This window comes from Argiope bruennichi, chromosome 7, assembly GCF_947563725.1.
Source record: "Argiope bruennichi chromosome 7, qqArgBrue1.1, whole genome shotgun sequence".
NCBI classification, from domain to species: Eukaryota; Metazoa; Arthropoda; class Arachnida; order Araneae; family Araneidae; genus Argiope; species Argiope bruennichi.
This window is the reverse complement of record NC_079157.1, coordinates 88,246,397-88,263,882: the sequence shown is the minus strand read 5'-3', so window position 1 is coordinate 88,263,882 and position 17,486 is coordinate 88,246,397. Positions and strand designations below refer to the sequence as shown.

Genomic DNA, 17,486 nt, shown 5'->3' with positions numbered 1-17,486 from the left:
GAAACACAAACCGATTTTCAGATATTATTTACTGGATCCCTAGGAGTAATCGCTACAACATTTATCAAGGATCATTAGATAGGTTCAGTAAAAATGCTAAATTCACACCAAAAAATATTTCATAATTATTGTACGTCAATGGCATGTAAGGCGTTCATTCACTGGCATGGCAAAGTTTATTAGAGAATACGCGAGAAAGTTTTGGAAGAGACCAACCACTCTTGCTGGTTCTACTTGACCGTTGACAGGAAGAATGCCGAATATTATGTGAATGAACTCGATGTTTTGCTATTTGAAATATTCATGGCATTCGAGTTTAGCGAATGTCGATCCATGATAAATGATAATTCTTGAAGTATTTCCAAATATTGGCTGTTGCGGTTGTAGTTTTTGTTGAGCACCTTAAGTTGACATTGACTTAACAGGATAAATCTTATAACTTAAACTTAAAAGAGATAAAACTTAATAGAGATTAAATAACTGCAAAAATATAATTTTATTGTTTGTTAGTAGATGGACGAGGACGTGGAAAATCTATGTAATAAATTTCAATGGGAGCATTTTTTTTTTTTAATTGAATAGAGAAAATCTTCAGATTTCCCCTTTCTTCCTATTTAGAAGAATATATTGTACATTGTATTGTACAATATTTATTGTACATTTTATTGTATATTTTGCATTTACGTTTTCTACGTATTTTTTTTTTTCAATTTCGTTAAATAAAATTGTTCTTTGCATGGATTTCAATTTTAAATAATGAAAATTAACTATTCTTGTGGTTGTTTTTAGAAATTTGTGGTTGCATATTCTGTGGGATAATTAATAATTTTGTTCTTTCATGATATTTTTATAGAATAACAATTTTTTTAAAAAATTCAAATTGAGGATTATCGAGACAGTTTTTTGATGTTTTGAATACTTCGAAGCTTAAGAAAAAGCGAATTTTCAGAAAGTTGTTCGGAAAGTTCAGAAAGTAATTCACAAAGTAGTTTACAGCAACAATATGAACAGTATTACGACTTAGGGATCAACGAGAAGCATTTTTGATAAAGTGTGATGAATTGTTTTTTAATCAAATTCATTTAAAATTGGAGACAAATGTACAATTTAGGAATTAAATATTTCTTATGATTTATTTCTCTATGATTTCTAAACGACCCCACAATTAATTACAATTTCAAATTTGAAACCCAAAAGGTAAGTGTGGGGTTTAGATTGTCTCTGTAATTTCTAAAATTTCTAATTCATAACTTGAATATCTTTCTCGGTAATATTTAATTTCTTTATATCAGTACCAGAAAACAAGTTATGGCGTTTAAGTAACCAGAAATTGATATTTAAATGAGAAATTTTTTTAAAATGTATTTTTTAAGGGAATATATTTTTAGTAAGTTGTCGGTAAAGTATTTTGAGTTTAAATTACGTAGCTATAGTTAATTATTTTACAAAAATGTATCGCGTTATTTACAACATTACATTTTTTAAATGTATCTGAACGTGTTCTGATGCCTTAGGAATCATGAAATTCATAAGGAAAGTTTCAGAGTTTCAGTACATTTCAAATAGAAAGGTATTTTTGTAAAGAACAGACACTTCTGCAAGACGCGAAAAACACCTCCTGACGTCATAAATGCAGTGTGTGGAATGTTTATGTTTCTTTCGGAGGTGTCGACCGTATGAATTGGCGTCTGTATGAAATTCTAATTTTGAGCCTTGTTGAAAGATTTGCTGCTCAGGATGTTGCGATAACAAATCCTAAAGTTGTTGAAAGGCTCGCTTTTATATTTCAGCGAAATGAAAGGGAATGTTATTTCGAATCAAATCCCATAATGGTTTGGTAGTGTAAGAATATTTCGAAATAAATTTTCTAAATTAATTTCCAAGGAAACTTCGTGACTTTTTAATGGTTATAGGGACTGGACAATTTTGGACAGCAGCTGTTTTCGTAGGTTAGAGAATTATTGTTCCATTTTGGATTGTGCATCCCAAAAATTCGATTTTATTTTGTAAATAAGAATTTTTTTTACTACTTTATACTTTCTCGTATACGTAGTATAGAGAAACTATAGTAATCGTCAAAAAATTAGATCCCGTGCTTTTGACGAATCTCCATGTTTTTAAGCTCCCTGAATTCGAAAAACACATATTTAGCAAATACCCGTCTGTCTGCGACAAAGATTACTCATACACGCTTTGATCTAGATGGATAAAATTTGGTATACGGCCGTTATAAAAAATTTATATATTTCTATCAAAGATTGAGCAAAATTTTCTCGGAGGGTGTATGTCTGGCTGTTCGAATATAATTTAATATGACAACTACACAATGAAGAGATTGATGGATAAAATTTGATACATAGAATTAACATCTATAATGTAGACACCTTCCAAATTTTGAGTCAAATTCAACAAGGGATTGACCATCTGTCGGTCTGTACTTTCAGAAACATGTAAACTTAGATCACTCAAAGATGCAATGACTTAAATATATCAAATTTGGTATTGGATTTTATGACTATAATTGTAGTTCTGCGTCAAATTTTGGTTTCAATCGGTTTCAAAAATTGCATCTAAAACAGAACTAATTTCAATTTTTGGATACTTTGACTGCATATCACGGATTAATTGCCAAATAACTCGGAAAGGATTCCCATTAGGACAACTAAAAAACCCCTCATAGTAAATAGCTTCTTTTGTTTTGTTTGTTTTGTCGTTGTTGTTGTGTGTCTTGTGTCGTCCATGTCCTTAAACGCACCCAATAATAATAGTTAGAATATCTCACCAAATTGTTAATTAATCCTACCCTAGTTTATGCTCAACATAATTTGTCTGTCACTAATAACCATTTCAGCTGAGCGGAAGATGAAAGGCCGCCGAGCCTAGGCGTTTCCAAAGAACCCCATCATCATTGGCATCATTTTCATCGGAAAGGATTTGTGGTGAAAGCTTATACGTCAATTAACAGCTACACTACCAGAGCAATTGCTTTTATATCTTGGTCATGTTACTGGGCTGCGAACCACACGGTCCCAGGTTTTATCCCCGCTCATCCCAATTCGCCACATTGGTGACCTCGGATGATGATCCTTCAACCTTCGTACAGCTGTTGTGGCGCCATCTGCCTGCAACACAAAGCCGTCAGACTCACTTGACGCAGCAACCACTCACCCACACACGCTCGCCATAATGCTTAGCGCTACTCAGATGGGTATAGGCGCATTAGAATCAACAGCTAATACATCACCACTCAACAGCCATATCGTTTGTCTCACCTCCGACTCACTGGAGGGAGAGTCTGTGGTGAATAGCTTATAAGCCAGTTAACAACTACGCTACCCGGGCAGTTGCTTTTGTATCATGGTCATGTTACTGGTCTGCGAACCACAAGGTCCCAGGTTCTATCCCCGCTCATCTCAATTCGCCACAGATTCAATAAAAATGTCATATTCTTCATTTTGGAGAGACTACTGCCACGGTTTTAATTAAGCTGATAAAAATCTACATACACATGATATGAATTGGCTCTTTTCTGTATAGAATACCTAGGGCAGCACAGTTGGAAGTTCTTGTTTAATTATACCATCAGTGAGCCACTGCCGAATTTGTTTATCTACATTTTGTTGTTTGATATGAGAGAGGTGTCTCTGTCGCTGTGTTACTGGAATACCATATGATAAAACAACACTAATTTTTTATCAGTTGATTTTCATTTCGAAAAGTTTGTAGGTTGTAATTAATTCTTGTATTTGATTCTTAATAGGGTTACTGAAAATATGAGTTAACCTCTTCAGCAAAGCGTTCTCACAGGACCGAGCTCTCCGAATTGGAGCGTCACCGCGTGCTCTCGCAGTTAAGCCTAATTTTACAAAAAAGTTCATATAGAAATCCCCATTTTAATGTAATGATTTAAATTTCACTAGTAACATTTGTAATATACTATTCCTTAATATGTATTAATAAAAAGATTATAACATTAATAGAAATGAATAATATAAGCAAAACACTTAACTTTTAATTATACCCACGATAACAAATATTCTACACATGAAAGCAAAGTCATAAATATAAAAATTGTATAATATTTCACTCTCGCTCCCAGCAACAAACAACTGAACGCACTTTTCCATATTCTCCTAATGAAAAAACGTTTTTGCGCCACAAAACTCCACCACATAATGAAAAAACAAAAACAAAAATCAAAACAATCAACAAGAAAGCAGGAACCCTTTAAATCACACATAAACTTTCAGAGATCGGTTTGTTTAAAGATTAAACCTATCAAATCTAGATACGCAGAACAGAAGCCAATGCCTGCCTGCATATGAAGGTCAAATGTCATACGATTAGACTTAAATGTGGCATTCTTTTCATTATGAGAAGGCAAAATAGAACTGATAAAAAACATACAAAATATTCTGCAGCGAACCCGAAACTGCAAACATCGAAACTATAAACTATTCCTCCTAGCACTCCATCCTTTCTCCACTCAGTCAAATTATAAACAAAAACCCAGAGCAAAATAAATCATGGCCCAATCCTCTCGAAAGAGCCGAACACGTGCAATTGATTACATGTTTAAATACCCGAGATCAAGTTTTAAAAAAAATCAGAATTGAAAGCATATTTTGAAGGTCAACACACTGCGAGATATACTACAAAGTTATAACGGACTTCCATCGCCATCTAGTGATGTTTAAAAATTTTTTAAAAATGTTCCAAATGGAAATCGCACCTACGTGATCGTGGCCCCGTAAAGACGGAAAGGTTCGTCGTTGGCCATGAAAAATTAATAAGAAAATTTTGGTCCTCATTTTAAGAAGTGAACGAAATACCATTTTTACCATTGGGAAATTCCGCTTATTGCATAAATCTTGATCTGTGATTTCATCAAAATAAACGAAATTATTATTGAGGATGATGATGATGATGTCGTGTCCGCGTTACCACAGAAAGGGGTTGCAGTAGCTTCTGAGGGTAAAGACCCCTGAACGCACAAGGGCAGAAGTCTGACTTCTAGCTCATATGAAGATGAAACTCACACATTCGCTTGCACAACACCTTTTCACAGGGGGGCACATTCACACACCTCACAGGTAGCACACAGAAGAAAAACATCCATGCCCGAACCGGGATTCGAACCCGAGACGCCCAGATCATGGGGAAGATGCACTACCCCTACGCAAAGACGCCGGCTTATTAGCTTAGAAATTGTTATTAACAACATAGATATCAGTTTGAAATATAATGTTTTCAATTTTAAAAGAACAATGAAAGTGACCATTAGGGTGCAGAATTTCAGTGAGTATATATTCAGATGATTGCAAAGATGATGACATAATTCTTTTGTGCGTAAACTCTCGAAAAACTGTCTTTTGAGGTCCTATATCCACTAAAGCAGATATTTTGACACCATAGATTGAAATATCCAAACACATTAATTTGGGATTAACTAAATGGGTGGCTAAATTGATATTATGAGTATTTGGATTTTGCGTTGGGTCATTTTTTTATCATTAATTGCTTTTTTGGGACGATTAGAAATTTTGTGACTAGGGCCTGATAATATAAACGTGTAATTTCATTGTGAACACAAGTAGATGTTAAGTGATTCTTATTAAAATATTTGTAACAAGTGACTTGATAAGTAAAAAATAAAATTACCATTAAAAATATGGAATAAAATTACAGATATTTTATTTTTGCCCTAGGAAAATTTTATTGATCATTTTTGAAAATTTGATACTTTAAAAGACTACTAGTTATATTTTTTATCTTGCAAAAGTTACACAAATATGGATAATTTTTTTTCTTCAGTTTTTAAAAAAATTCCAATCATATGATAAAAATTTATTTGGAAAATGAAGTAAATTATTTATAACATGTTGACATGCAGATTGTTCATCAGTTTTGGACTTTCGCCTAATTCGCGTGTTTAAATAAAATACCCAAAATAGTTAATAATAATGGACCTGCACCCAGTTGAGTAGCGCCAACCGTTATGGCGAGCATGTGTGGGTGAGTAGTTGCTGATGCTGCGTCACGTGAGTGTGACGACTTTGGGTTGCTGCGGCAAGTGAATCTGACGACTTTGGTTTGCTGTGGGTAGATGGCGTCACAACAGCTGTGCGAAGGTAGACGGCTCATCGTCCGAGGTCACCAATGTAGCGGTATGCGAATGCGCGAGGATAGAACTTGAGACCTTGTGGTTCGCAGTCCAGTAACATGACCATGATACAAAAGCAGTTGCTCGGGTAGCGTAGTTGTTAATTGGCTTATGTGCTATTCACCACAGACTTAAGCTATTTACCACATATTTGTTGGAAAAAAACACGTCTAAAACACAAATTCGGCTTCTAAATGCATTCCAGGGATAAATCATGAAAAAAAATCATCTGGGAACTCACGATAAATTCACTTAAAATGCTAAATTTATGTTAAAAGTTAATACAGTGCACTCCCGATTATCCGCGGAATTGGGTGGCGCGGCCGCCACGGATAACAAAAATCGCGGATAATCCGAAAAAGGCTAAAAACGGGTATAGCAAAAGAGAAAACAGTCATTACAACTTTGAAAAATCGTTTTATGACAATAAAACGTAAAATAAACAGCAGGAAATGTTTAACTGACGCTTAATATTTTAGTATATCACTCAAAACTAACCTAAAATGCATTTTGTTAATGAAAACAGAAAAGTGCTTTGTACTTACGAGAGGCGCCAAGGATGCACAGAGAAATTAATACATATGTACTGTTTTAATACTGTAATGTATTATGTAATTACAAAAGCATAACTGTAAAACTACACCTTTATGATGAAATCAGTCATTTGTGTTTGCTACTTGCTTTGGAAGCATTTTCTTGTATTTGGAAGAAGAAAAAAAAAAAATTTGTGCGGCAGGCGCGGATAACCCGCCCGCGGATAATCGGGAGTCTACTGTATTTTATAACTATTGTACGCCAATGCCATGCAAGGCACTCTTTGCCTTACCCAAGGAGCACAATTTTTTGAGGGGGGTGGAGGGATACCACCTTTATCAGGCAGTATGCGAGAAAATTTTGGGATATCATCCCCGTTGGTTTTGAACGTCTCCGGGCTAATTAGGCACGTCCACAGTAGTGAATGTTAAGAATGCATTTAACCACGCGAAATTCCTGGGCAGAGCTAGCTGCCAATCATGTATCACGTGGTCTCCCTGTTGTTGTTTAGTATAGTGTGGTGAAAGCTTATAAGGCAGTTAACAAGTATGCTGCTCGAGCAGTTGCCTTTGTATTGTGGTCATGTTTCTGGACTGCGAAGCATAAGGTTCCAGGTTCTATCCTCGCTCATTGCAAATCGCCTCATTGATGACCTCGGATGATGAACCTTCAACCTTCGTACAGCTGTTGTGGCGCCATCTACCTACAGCAACTCAAAGTCGCCAGACTCACTTGATGCAGCAACACAATGTTGTCAGATTCACTTGGCTCAACAGCATCAGCACCTACTCCTATAACGCTTGGCGCTACTCGAACGGGTACAGGCGTTTTAGAATCAAAAGCTATTGCTTCACCACTTAACATCCATATCATTTGTCTCACCTCCGACTGACTGGAGGAAAAGTCTGTAGTGAATTGCATATAAGCCAGCTAACAACTACGCTACACGTGCATATGCTTTTGCATCCTGGTTATGTTACTGGACTGAAAACCACAAGGTCCCAGGTTCTATTCTCACTCATTCCAATTCGTCACGATATTTTTTCCCCAGTAGAAACGAACTTGAATACTGAACTAGGAGGAGTGTGATCTCGGCTCTCTCTCCCGAGAAATTTTATGTGTAGTTCTCTAGGCCTACTACACTATGGCGTAACCATGTGCCTTTTGTTTTTGATGTTACCAATAAACCCCATAAAAGACAACCTGTGTCTTCAAGTCATTTCACCCAGGACACAATCTTCACTTTCAAATAAATTATTGTGTAATCAGGAAATGAAATAATGTTTTATAGTGAATTTACTCTCAAATTCATCTTTAAAACATTTCCAGAATATTTATTCCAGTGTATGATTATAAAAATACTTTAAAGAATCCTCCTTATTCGCGATTTTTTTAAATAATTTTTCAGGCGATATAATTCTGCTGTGCTTACAAAATTTGTTAATGAAAGAATCGGCAGAATAAGAAGAATGGTCATAAAAAAATGCATAATTTCAACTGCATCTCTTAGTCAAATTCTGAACAACTAAGTCTCTAAGTCAAATGTTTAGTCATTAGCCCCAGCACACACGCATATTTTTACTATTAATAATCGTGTGTTTGTGAGTTAGCATTTTCCATTAGCACATTCTTCATTAGCACCAGCACACACGCATCATTTTTACTATTAATAATCGTGTGTTTGTGAGTTAGCATTCTACAGAGCAAATCATTTGATATTGAGTTGCTAAACACAATTATAGCTTGGAGGGATAAAACGTGTACCTTGATGCTATTTTTTAGAAATCCTAATTAGATTTTAATTCATTATGAAAGAAGTGAGAATGTGACATTTTTTCAGAAATAATTGCCAAAAACATTATTATACAATCTTATTTTTCAACCCATTTTAAAATTTAAAAAATGGCTTTTTTATTGATATCAATTTATTATTATGCGATAATTTCTTCAACTTTGAACACTGTTTAAAGAATATTTTTTGACACTAATTTCAACATTTCTTCTCATTGTCACAATGGAATTCAAAACCGATTTTTTGTTGTTTTATCAAATATTTAATTATGTGATATTTTTCCCTTATTAAAAACTAAGGAAGTAAAATTTTTTGTTTATTATCTCTCAATTTACAATAAAGAATAAGAAATTGAAATTAGACCACTGCGAAAGATATCATATAATTAGAAGTAGAGTTGCGTTTCTATTGGCACTATGATAGCATAGGACTCATTTAAGAAGCTTCATGTACATAATAAACGGAAAAAGTGTTAGTTTATAAAAACAACACGGTTTTAATGCCTATCAAAACTTTCTAATTAAAAGTAATAAATAACATGAAAACATAATTTGAAATAACAGGAAAATCGAGTTATACGAATGCGATTTGATTGAAATTAAATTACCAATATTCTCGTTGAACCAGTGGTCGACAAAGTTATCTACATCTGATAAATGAAATACATCTAATAAATGATTCGACATCTTTAAATGAAATACATCCAATAAATTACAAGCATTATCCAATTGATCAGAAGTGGAAATAAAAAAAGTCTCTCCCGATTCAGGTGCCGTCTTTATCATCTAACCACTGTTTAAAATGATATCCGATCCGAAAGAGCTTTCTTATATCTTAAAAACGGGATACTATTCTAATAATTTTGAACGTTTGCCATAGATAATATAAAGCAGTAAAAAAAAAAAAAAAATCCGAAAAGAACTGCAATTCTTACCTTAAGAAGAAAATGCTATCAAGTTATGCAAGTGATTAAAATATAAATTGAAGTGTTTCTAGTTTTTATTTTTAGTACACTTTAAAAACATGTTTGCTACAGATTTTCTTTTTATTAATAATTATTTTCAACCGAAAATGACTCACGACAAATTGAAATTTAAGAAATTGCAAAAGTATATTAGTTAGTTAAATCAAAAATTTATCTAAAATTTTATTTTTAAAGCACCGATAAAAAAAACATGTTTTCTGAGAATTGTCTTTTTATTAATTATTATTTTCATCGGAAAATGATTTAAAATTCAAGAAAATCCTGCTTATGAGATTCGCAATGCTATTCTTGTCTTGGCTTCGATCAATAAAGTCTAGATGCGTAAGTAGCTGTACTGGAAATATTGTGCCAAAATATCCTGGCTGTTCTGTGTTAAATATCTCTTGTAGATAGATCTCTTTCTGAACAAAAATTCAGACCCGCCTTATCCAGTGGGTTAGTTGAGTATTACCCAAGGATAAACACTGACCTAAGGACACATAAAATTTTTTTGTACTGGTTTTATTTTTATGTTTACACAAAATGTTTATTTAATTATTAGTTTAAATATTTTAAAAGTAGAAATAGGATTAGGATTTGTAATAGACAGCTATCGATTTCATAATGTCATAGAAAAATGTATTTCAGTTTTAAAAATATTAAAGAAGCTAAACATTCTTGAATTTAAATAAATATATAAATATGAACGTAATTAAATAAATAAAAAAGGTGACGATTTTCTAAACTGTAACTCATTAATTATTTTTTTACTTCTCAATTATTTGATTTGATATCGTCGTTAAACTAGCACTATTGTCTTAAAATTCATAGTTATGGTTCTTATGGGATTCCGTAACTAACTATTAAAAACTCTTGTCCAAAGCAGTTAAGTTTGTTAAAACGGTCCGGCACAAGTTAGAGCTATAAAACAAATATTGTTATATTTTTGAAGCCTCATCATGTCAATGTATTAGTACATTCTATCTCAAATGTTTGTAAAGTCGAGTAAAATACATTTTTAGTAAACCGAAAGACATACAAACATCATTTACAAATATGTTTATTTAAATTATATACGACTTGCATTCAACGAAATATTTACAAAAAAAGCAACAATTTGTATTTTAATTATATAAAAAAAATGGAAATATTAAGTATCACAAAAATTTATAGGATGTATGACATTTCAACAAAATGTGCGTAACACAATGTTCTTAATGATTTAAATTCTTTCCATTTTTTAGTAATATCGTATATGCGTTTTTCCCCCGTCGACATAATTAAGGTTTGCTGCATCTCTAGTTCCAAGTTCTACATTCGTCAAAAAAAAAAAAAAAAAAAAAAACCTTATTTTTTTATTTTATTTATTATCACATTTTCACAAATTTGGTGTAGATGGATAAGACTTGAAAGGACAGATTTGTTTCAAACAACAAAATGATTAACAACATAAAACAACAAAGTGATTAAATAATGCTATTGACTGTTTTGATAGACAAGTTTGAATTTCATCATAGCATTAAAAAAATTATTACAAATTGTGTTGCGTGTAGAGCATTAAATTAAAAAAAATATATTAAAAACGAGGAAAGAAATTATATGTAATTGAAATTGATTTCCTTAAAAGGTAATTTTTGAATTTTAGAGTAATGCAGAAATGACTTCTGTAAGATAAAATTTTTGGAAAATATGAGCAACAATTTCCTTAGACAAAGCATAATGATTACTTACTTGGCGATAGTTAGTGCGTTAACTGTCACCATTCACGCCTGATATTCTGACCATCTGTTCAATTAAATTACCCCTTCTTTGCTATCTTTTAACTAAAATAGAGAAAGAGTCAGACTATGATCTACAAGCTATTCAAACGTTTGTCAACGTGTTAAGCCTATGTTCACGTTTTATTAAATCTTCTGTTTGACGCCTATTTCTATCATCTTGTTTTCTTTTATTTATTTCTTCTGATTGAGTGGAGATTTTGCTGATCTATCTTCCGAGCATTTCTAATAATATTCTGCAACTCCATTAACACATTTATTGCCATGAATCATGTCAGTTATTCGGACCACTTTCTTATAAGATATTTATTATTTCTTAAATATCTAATTAAATAGTAAGTGTGAATCACAGGTGATTCACACGGTTCACAGTAGGATAAAACAAGGAGATTTAATATAAACATGGTGTGTTCTACTTGCATCAAACTCTACACTGAATCAGAGCTTTTGTTGTCACCAAATATGGTGACGCGGCGTTCACTATTTAAATTAGTTAAAATCTCGAAGCAACGAGTAAAAAATTCTCGAAACAAATAGTCCCCTTTACAATTCACTGATTTGTCTATTTTATAATCTGGCATTATGCATACTTCTGTTTCTGATATAATCGGCAATGATATTCCACATATATCACGCTTTTACGAATGCTTTGGCATGGCTTAATTTTTCGCTTAAACTTTTATGAATACGTCAAACTTTTTAAAGTTTGTGACAGTAATAACTGAAATGTCAGGTCATCTTATAAAAAGCATTGTTTAAATACATTTTAGTACATTCAATATGTTTCCCAAGACTGCTTCAGTAGCAGTTATAAGATTTATGACTCACTCGCTGATTTCACCAGGCTTCTCTTTAAGCACGTTCATTTAAACAATGCATTTTTTTCTTTAATAATAAAATAATTTTTTTTTTTTACAGAAACATAGATGAAACGATATATTACACATACGCAGTTGCAACTGCAATAAGTCAACACACCATGGCCTTCTATTCGGCTGTAAGTCTGCAACAATATTAAATGATTAACGTTCGCCTTACTTGTCTGATTGACAAAAACACACACAAAACGCAAGCATACACTCAACTAGCTGCAGCAGTCACTGCATTAGTCTATTCGACTGCGAGCCTTCAACAGTTCTAACGGTTAATACACATCTAGCTTTCAAATACTCATTTAACCGAAGTGCTGAGTAATTAATATCCGATTGTTAAATTCGGTTGAAAAAATAACAGATTCCACCTGAAGCTTTTCATATAACATCATTGTTTTCTTTACCGAGCCTGCCTTTTATTAATGCATTTATCTCATTCTATCAACATTATTTTGATCAAAGCTGTTTTTATCTTGTGATTTCACAAAAGTTTTTCTTCTAATTTCAGGTGACGTGATGCGCCGCTTTCGCCTTCCCCGCGTACTCTCGTCCACCCTGTTCGTCCTATGCTGTCTGCTACTAATCATCAATGCCTTCTTTCGGATCGGCCTTCGATTTGGTATCGAAACCTTTCGATATCCTGACCCAAATGAGCCTCTTCCCTTTGTCCCTTTGCTGCATCCTCATAGGCCTTGGTTCTTCAGGGGAGGAGGCATCAGGCCTCACGTCACAGGGAGTGAGTAAAGCACGATTCATATTTCATTGCATTAAATTAGACAATAAAGCGGGGCTGTCAGTGACTCAATAAATGAAGGAATGTTAAGGTTGAATAAAATGAAACTGTGAAAACAGCTTGTAATTTCTATCTCTGCCTATGACCATAACTACCCTGCATCCTTGCAGGCCTTGGTTCTTCAGGAAAGGAGGCAGTAGGCCTCACGTCGCAGGAAGTAAGTAAAACACGATCATATTTCATCATATTAAGCTAGATAGTAAAAGAAGCCTGTCAGTGATCCGATAAATGAAGGAATGGTAAGATTGAGGAAGATGTAACGAAGGAAGCAAGTTTCAAATTCTACATAGCTGCATAAAAGATTATGTGAAAAAGGCTCCTCTGAGAAATATTCGATGATATGGAGATGAAAGATTGGATTTTTGAAATTGAAAGAGATAGTATTTTATCATATAGAAGGCAATACAGGTACCACTACACAGACAATCATTATGGTAGTTTGGTTAACCAGTAGTGATTCGACAATCAATATTGGGCAAATGCAATTACTACTGGTTTCTCGTACCATCCTATGAAGAAATCTGATCTAGAAGAAACTGCAGCCATACCCTGAAAAGTTCAAACAGCTATTGCAACCTGAAGCTCCTCATAGAAAATTGCAGCAGAGGTACATTTGAACATGAAGGGTATATTTGAATGGACAAGCTTTTATATAGTTGTATCAAAAATTATACGATGCAAACCACCTTCAATGGATGTACCATGATTCTGGAACTAATAGATTTGCGGAACTGGAGGAGATGGTATTTTGTAAGAACAAATTAATGCAGGTACCAGTAAGCAGCTGCTGTCTTCCTCTAACTACCTTTTGGTAGATCTCGAATTAGAAATAATTACACCCATACTTTAACCAACTGCTGTAACCTGATGAGTATCACATAGGATTATTTTGCTCATTGTATTTGTTGAAGACGGTGGCAGACCTTTTTTTTCCCCTTGCATTTGTCTTAGACGAAACATATCTCACCAGGAAAGTTGCTACAATGCAACTTTTCCCTTTTTACATAAAGGAATTGAAATCTTACTCTTTGAACAGGTGGTATTTAAATAGATATTTTCCAGATCAGGCATTATACCGGTTCCCTAATAACGTTATCTAAATTATTATAATAGTTTTTCGACTTTCTATTTGATCTCTACTTATTTTTGAGTAACTCATTCCAGTTTGACTTTTGCAAGGCAGTAACGAATCGCCTTGAACATATTTATTTTTTATCCTTACAAAAGTATTCGAAGATATGCATCTTTAATAAAGATCTATATAAAGATCAAGAATTTTATATATCATATTCTTTAAGTTCTACTAGGAGCTAGATAATCATTTTCAAATTAAACAGTAATTTTTATATTTCAGACATTCTTAGGGTCATATACACCATGACCCTAAGAAACATAAATTCAAATTGTTTTGACGAAATTCTTCGTCTTCCAGGTGCTTCTTCTCAACTGTGGCCTCATGAATCCGGTGGCGATCGTATTGTTAACCAGTTGATGTACGTGCCTCAAGGTTATGCCGAGCTACGCAATGCTACCAAACCCCGCCTCAAAGAAATCCTCCTCTATTTTGGTAGGAGGGGATGGAGCGATCTTCCAATGGGACGCAGCGTCTTCATAAGGGACATGTGTCCGGTCAACACGTGTCAAATCACTGTTGACAGAAGGGCGAAGGCTGATCTCATCCTATTCAAGGATAGGTTCACTCTTCCAAAGAGGCAAATCAGACCTCCAGAGCAGGTAACGCCATCTTGTGTTCTTTTTCTTCCCAATGAAGTTAATATAGAGTAAAGTGTGATTATTGAAAATATGGATGCACGAAGAGAATAGTTGGAGATTATATATCCTTTTTGGGACGGGATATCTCAATTCTAGACGTTCTCTCGGGACATAGAGTTTATGAAAGGAATCATCCCACAGGACAGGGGTTTTGCGTCGCTAAGCCTAACTTTGAAAAAAGAATCATAAAGAATAAAGTTTTAGTCCTATCGTCGTAATTTTTGGCACTTATTTAGATTATTAGTACACCTGTCATATATGTTAAAATTAGCAATTAGTAATCTTTTTCTTCTAATTTACGTTAAAATATATCTTAAAAACTCATTTACGTTGTGAACTAATTTTCAGAAATTATAATCAAATTATTCTGAAGTTTTAATGGACAAAATACATTAATAAACTTGTTTGTTGTTGTTTCTTATGGCACTTGCCACGGACAAGCCCGCTGTTACGAAGACAGCGATTTAAGCCGAAGGGGGAGCGTCTCTTGTTTTTATAGTAACGCCAACTAGGGCCAAGAGTACTACTTTGCTACTCACGCATCACTTATTCGCTTGCACAACCCCTTTTTACAGGAGGGGAAATTTAATTTTAATTAATTAAAAATTAATTTAAATTAAAAATTAATTTTTTTCTAATATGGAGAAAATTTTGCGCCCCCTTTTATTATTAGGCTTAACAGCTGCTTTAAATATAACATTTCATTATATTACTATCTATTTATTAAATTATATTTCTATTATTTTTTAGATATGGCTATTGTTTCTTCTGGAATGTCCCCTTCATACACAATCCTTCACACACGCTGCTGGATTTTTCAACTGGACTGCATCCTACAGACATGACTCTGACGTTGTCGCGCCCTATGAGAAATGGGTACCCTACCCAGACGCCCCACCCCGGATAAACGCTCCACTTCGAAACTACGCTTACGGCAAAACTGGGAAAGTGGCTTGGTTCGTTTCTAACTGCGCAGCTCGTAACAGGAGGTTGCAATATGCCCGGGAGCTCTCGAAGTACATACAGGTGGACATCTTCGGAAAATGCGGCGGCGTCCGCACGTGCCCCAGAGCCAGTGCCAGCCGATGCTTCAACATGCTTAACAGGGAATATAAATTCTATCTGGCTTTTGAAAATTCTAATTGCAAGGATTATATAACAGAGAAGTTCTTCATTAATGGCTTAGCGTAAGTTGGAAACGTTAAAATTTCTTCTGCTGATAGTTCTTTTCCATCTGTGTTTAAATGTATCAATGAAAGGATATATTTGTTTCATTGCCAGTAGGAATATTTATTATTAATATGGCTATGCCATCCCGAGGAAACCGATTTGATAAGGTTATGATTAAATAGTACTCTCACAGTGCTAAGCAAAATCTAGGATAGAAGTGGGAAATGTAAGTAAACGTTTACAACGAAAAGTTTAGAAGCTATTGTTGGCACTTAAAGTTAGTCTAAGTCAGTAATGATATCATACCTTTGTTCATGCAGGAACTTCACAATCTTCATTATTCTCGCACGGATATTCTATTTTGACCAATTTTTAATATAGGTCTTACACCGGCTTGCTAAAATGACAGACTGTTGTTATGTCAGACAGTAATGTTGTGATCTGTATCACTTTTATCTCCACAGATGCATCTGTGTTATGAACGTAAGGCGAACTTGTAAAGATAAGTCATAAAAGACTAATATTAACATGGATTACAAGTAGAAAAGTTCGACGTTTATCTCTGGAAAGTACATCTTCTCTGCCAAATTTCAAAGGAACTATTTTTAAAATTTTTCTTAAAGACTTATAATTTAAACTTGAGATATAGATTAGAATCGATATTAAAACTTGAAATATTTACCTTTTATGTTTAATTACGTTACAAAAGTTAGACTTTAGAAATGTACTCAGTCCCTGTCTAATCTCATGTACAAAAATTTAGGATAAGAGAGATATTCCAGTGTGTTATGAAACAATGTCATGCACCATAACTTAGATAAAATGATACTGTTACGAAATTTCCGGGGTTCGTTTGGATAGTGGAAGTTATATGGTGTGAAGAACGCTCAATCACCAGGCGGCAGTAGAAAAAGAAACAACGACGTTTATTTACACGAAGACACACAGGACAGCACAAAGACAACTATATACAGCACAGAAGACGATTATCTTCAGCCGAGACGTGCAGCAACAACAGCATACAACAAAACTCTACTGCAGACAGTAGCGCACAGTTTAGTTCAGCACTAGCGTCACTCTGTCGCTGCTCCGCTTATCTCTGGAAGGCCAGTTCTTTTTTATCGTCGATTCCGACTACTCTTCACCGTCGATCCCAACTACTCTTCTCTGTCGCTTCCAACTACGACTACCCGACAGCTGCAGGCTGCTCCTTTTATAGGTCTCAGGAGGCGGGGCTAGAAGCCTCTCAACCAATCAGGAACGTTCGAAGCGCATCTCGATTGGAACGCTCGAAGCGGATCAGGAAAATTCTAGATGTTTCGGGTATAATCTATTTTGGCGCCAAAGCCGCCAAATTCGTCGCCAAGCTCTGGGACCTCCTATGGAACCAATTATGCTGGGAAGCCGCATCACAGATTCATAACAATACTTATTTTTGATAGACATCTTTCCGTAATAAAAAATATAATATTTTGATTTAGAAATAAAAAACTAGAATGTTACTGATAAATTTTTAAAAGGCAATAACTAGTTCTTTGTATTTTCTCGTATTTGTATATTAAGGAAAAAATATTGTAGTCTAAAAAAAAAATAACTTCGGAGTTTTGATAAATCGCCACGTTTCAGACATCCTTATGGCTAAAAAAC

General features: G+C 34.2%; 1 protein-coding gene across 2 annotated transcripts in view; it reads left to right on the top strand.

Annotated features, from left to right (window-relative positions):
- Nucleotides 1-17,486, top strand: part of LOC129976072 (glycoprotein 3-alpha-L-fucosyltransferase A-like) — a 37,911-nt gene that overhangs the window by 18,756 nt on the left and 1,669 nt on the right. For both annotated transcript variants that reach the window (XM_056089444.1, XM_056089445.1), the window contains exons 2-4: nucleotides 12,612-12,839; nucleotides 14,329-14,630; nucleotides 15,420-15,856. In XM_056089444.1, the coding sequence (XP_055945419.1) occupies nucleotides 12,620-12,839; nucleotides 14,329-14,630; nucleotides 15,420-15,856 (959 nt within the window). In that variant the 5' untranslated portion in view covers nucleotides 12,612-12,619. The remainder of the gene's footprint in view (nucleotides 1-12,611; nucleotides 12,840-14,328; nucleotides 14,631-15,419; nucleotides 15,857-17,486) is intronic.